The sequence below is a fragment of the Rutidosis leptorrhynchoides genome, chromosome 10, assembly GCF_046630445.1.
Source record: "Rutidosis leptorrhynchoides isolate AG116_Rl617_1_P2 chromosome 10, CSIRO_AGI_Rlap_v1, whole genome shotgun sequence".
Classification (NCBI taxonomy): Eukaryota; Viridiplantae; Streptophyta; class Magnoliopsida; order Asterales; family Asteraceae; genus Rutidosis; species Rutidosis leptorrhynchoides.
Genome location: NC_092342.1, coordinates 91,354,428 through 91,357,808, shown reverse-complemented (window position 1 = coordinate 91,357,808; position 3,381 = coordinate 91,354,428). Strand labels below are relative to the sequence as shown.

The window sequence follows — 3,381 nt, the reverse complement described above, 5'->3', positions numbered from 1 at the left end:
CAGTTTTGTTTGACTAGAAAAGACCTGCAAAATCATGTTGTAAGGGATAAAGTGTCTGCAACAATCCCTAATAATATGACGGGTGGTTCCCCTTTATATGACAGGCCCACCCCCTTTAAGGTTAATGGGCCACGAAATAGCCCAACAATAAAAAATGGGCCTGTTAATCCTGAATTAGCTGCTAAAAGTCCTCCATTTGATGTGGAGATACCTGATGATCGTAACTTTTACCACTATGCTCGTTTCTCTCATGTTAAACAAGATCTTCACAAGTGCCCAACCCTGGATTGTAGATCTTCATGTGCTTAGTATAAAAAGAATTCCCAAAAATCTAAAGCTTTAGCTAAGAATAGCGTTTTGTCCAAAACACATCGAAGCCCTTCAAAATCTAATAGAAAAAAGAAGTCTAAAGCAAGAGATATTAGTGAAGAAGTAGAATTGGGCTCGGCTGAACTTGAACATACAGAAAATATCGAGCATGTGCAAGAGGCAGAAACTTCACAATTTGCAAGCAAACCAATCAATGTTTATGGGAAAATTTTAAATCCTAAGAAAATTCCTAAAGAAAAGGAGGTGTTTGGGAACTTTCTTGAAGGCATGTTTGATAGTGCCGAAAGGCCTAGCAGATCAAAACAATGAACATAGCTACATGGAACACTAGGTGTCTAAGATTATGAAATTCAATGGGTAATTCGGTTGAAAAAGTATACACGGTTGCGGAAGGAGTTAGGGTGATGATTTCTCCTAATGTGGAGAACGATATAGTTTGGATTAAGGTGGTATGGAATAAACTTGTTCCCTTAAAGATTTCCATTTTTCATTGGCTCACAATTCAGGGTTGTTGCGGTTAACGAAGTTTTGATTAATAGAAGATGTATTCGAGACATCACGAATGATAAATGTGGATGGTGTTTTCTTCATGTTGAGTCGATAGAGCATTTATTTCTTCATTGCTCATGGACTTTCAAGGAATTTATTGGCTCGGCCACTCTATGGTATATTTGGAATGCAAGAAATGAATTGGTTTTCAATGGTTTCTACATACGTTGGGCCGCTTTCGTGGAGCGGATAAAGTTGAAGGTTTTTGAATGGGTAATTAATGCTAATGTTTGAGTGAGTTTCCAAGTTTATTTATGGAAGATTCAATGTTGGGTATTTGCATAAAAAGAAGATGGAGCCTACTGTTTTATTCATGAACATTGCTACTGTTATAAATTTTTTCTCTTTTTATGAATTGGTCGAAGTGGGTATATTTTGCTACTGTAAGCCCAACTTGACCCTATTGTTGTAAACTTCCAGCCTTTCACTTTTTCGTGAACTGCTGGCTTTTATCTATTTATTTCGTATTTTGCTAAAAAAATTAAATAAATAAAACAATCTATTTATATAAACTAATACATAGTTGAGGGACTAAATTAGTAAATACTATAAATTATCATCTTAATCAATCTTTCTACAGCCGCAGGTTTTTCCATTTTTCACCATTAAACCTAAATTTTCTTATTAGCCATTTTTAAGTGATTTTTATTATTATTTCAATTGGTAAATGTGAGTTGGAGCTTTTTGATTGGCTCAATCCATCTTTCACGCCATTCTTCTTCCTGTTGTGATGCATCCATGATGCCGACAGTTTTTTGGTTCCATCACGCCCATATTGGCGCTATGCTGGCGTGATGGTGGAGGTTTTTAGGCCATGGCGCTCCGTTATATATGGTCTAAAAGACCAAGGAATTAAAGAGAAACCACACGAGAATAAATCAACAGAAAGTCAATATATCACACGTTACATTGGAATTATATTCTCGATAGAACTTATTATTATTGAAGAGAACTTGAGATATATATTTATTTATATTCCATGATGATGGTAACAAAAGGTTTTTGTTTAAGCAGTAAATGCTTTCAACTCTAAAGCTTCTTCGAAAACTGAAATATCTTTAACATCCAAAAACACATATGCTTCGACTCCATTACCATCCGAATCATCAATAAGAAGCACCGAATTTGGTATCGGAATTGTCCTTGGGACCACCCAAGTTGGCTTTCCGAAACCAAAGTCAGCTTCATAAAAAGGAAACTTACACCAGCTCGTTATACCACTCACATTAGTCGATTCCAAATCTACGCTTCCCAGTTGTATCAAGCCATTCAAAATCATCATTTGTCCTTCTTCGCGCTCATGGTACGCCTTTGACAACTCACTTACAGTTTTCTTGACCGAATCGTTCAAAAGATTTGTTAAGTCTTCAGTCGTTTCATCTGTCGTAGCTTTTGTGCTAAATAACGCCCAAATATTCCCGCATGAATTTTTAGGTATGGTGGACGCCATTCTCCCCCTTAGGTTAATAGTCTGCGTCAATACGGACTCTCTGCGACAACTGTATGTTGCACGATCAACTGCCATAAGAGCCTTCCAAATGATCGCTGATACTGACTGTACCTTTGACCATTGACCAGTGCTATTTTTTCTGTTTGCTTTCAAGTTTGATATGACACTCTCATTGAATGAATATTTGATGTACTTAGTTGACATGTCTTGGCTCGTATCTGGTAGTGGAAAGGGTTGTAAGCCACGAGCCGGGAGCAACTGGGACGGGTCGAATCCAGGTCGTCCTGTTGATTCGATCCCGTTTGTTTCTCGATTCGCAAAAGCCCATTCGTTTAAGAATGTGCAAAGTGTGCAAGCGTCAACAATCATGTGTGATGCACTTACACCAAGTGCTAAACTTCCGCACTCAAAAGTAGTCACTTGAGTTGTGAATAATGGACCGTTGAGTTGATCAACGACCCCGCTTTTGGATGGAATGAATTCATCGATGAAGTGAACATCTCCTTCGGAAACAAGAATATTTTCAAGTTTGATGTTAACTTTGGAGGATATAAATTCAGCACCTTGGTCATTGCAATCAATGGTTTGAGTTTTGTTGTCGTATCTACCGCAAAGAGGGTAGAATCGAGTTAACGTTTTTTCCAGAGATTTTTCGAGTTGGGCAATAATGAACATTGGATGATCATGGTTGTTGCTATTTGTGGAAAAGAAAAGTACAACATTGACGTTTATAGAAGGAACAAACTCATCAATGAGGCCTAACTTGTAGCGACGAAGTGTTGGAGGAGTTGGAACTGAAGGTTTGATATTTTTAGTGGATTGCTTTTCGATCTTCATATCCATTGCAATTGCTATTGATCAATCTTTGAATATAATGAGTTACTTAACTTTTAGAAGATAGAAAAGGTGGATTGATCTCGTGTGCAACTTTTTACTTATAACCTGGGATGTAGCCATGTGTGTGAGAAAAGGATTGTTTGGGACCCACCCATAATAAACTTCAATATATACTAGATAGTTTTAACCAACTAGCGAGCGCCGGTATTTTACAT

At 37.4% G+C, this 3,381-nt stretch overlaps 1 protein-coding gene across 1 annotated transcript; it reads right to left on the bottom strand.

Annotated features, from left to right (window-relative positions):
• Positions 1–1,885: 1,885 nt before the first annotated feature.
• LOC139870448 (pelargonidin 3-O-(6-caffeoylglucoside) 5-O-(6-O-malonylglucoside) 4'''-malonyltransferase-like) lies at positions 1,886–3,172 on the bottom strand. The gene has a single exon (XM_071858254.1). The coding sequence runs from the start codon at positions 3,170–3,172 to the stop codon at positions 1,886–1,888; it is 1,287 nt and encodes a 428-aa protein (XP_071714355.1).
• Between the last annotated feature and the right edge of the window lie 209 nt (positions 3,173–3,381).

Coding starts and splice junctions, on each gene's coding strand:
- LOC139870448 (XM_071858254.1), bottom strand. CDS start 3,172: ATGGATATGAAGATCGAAAAGCAATCCACTAAAAATATCAAACCTTCA.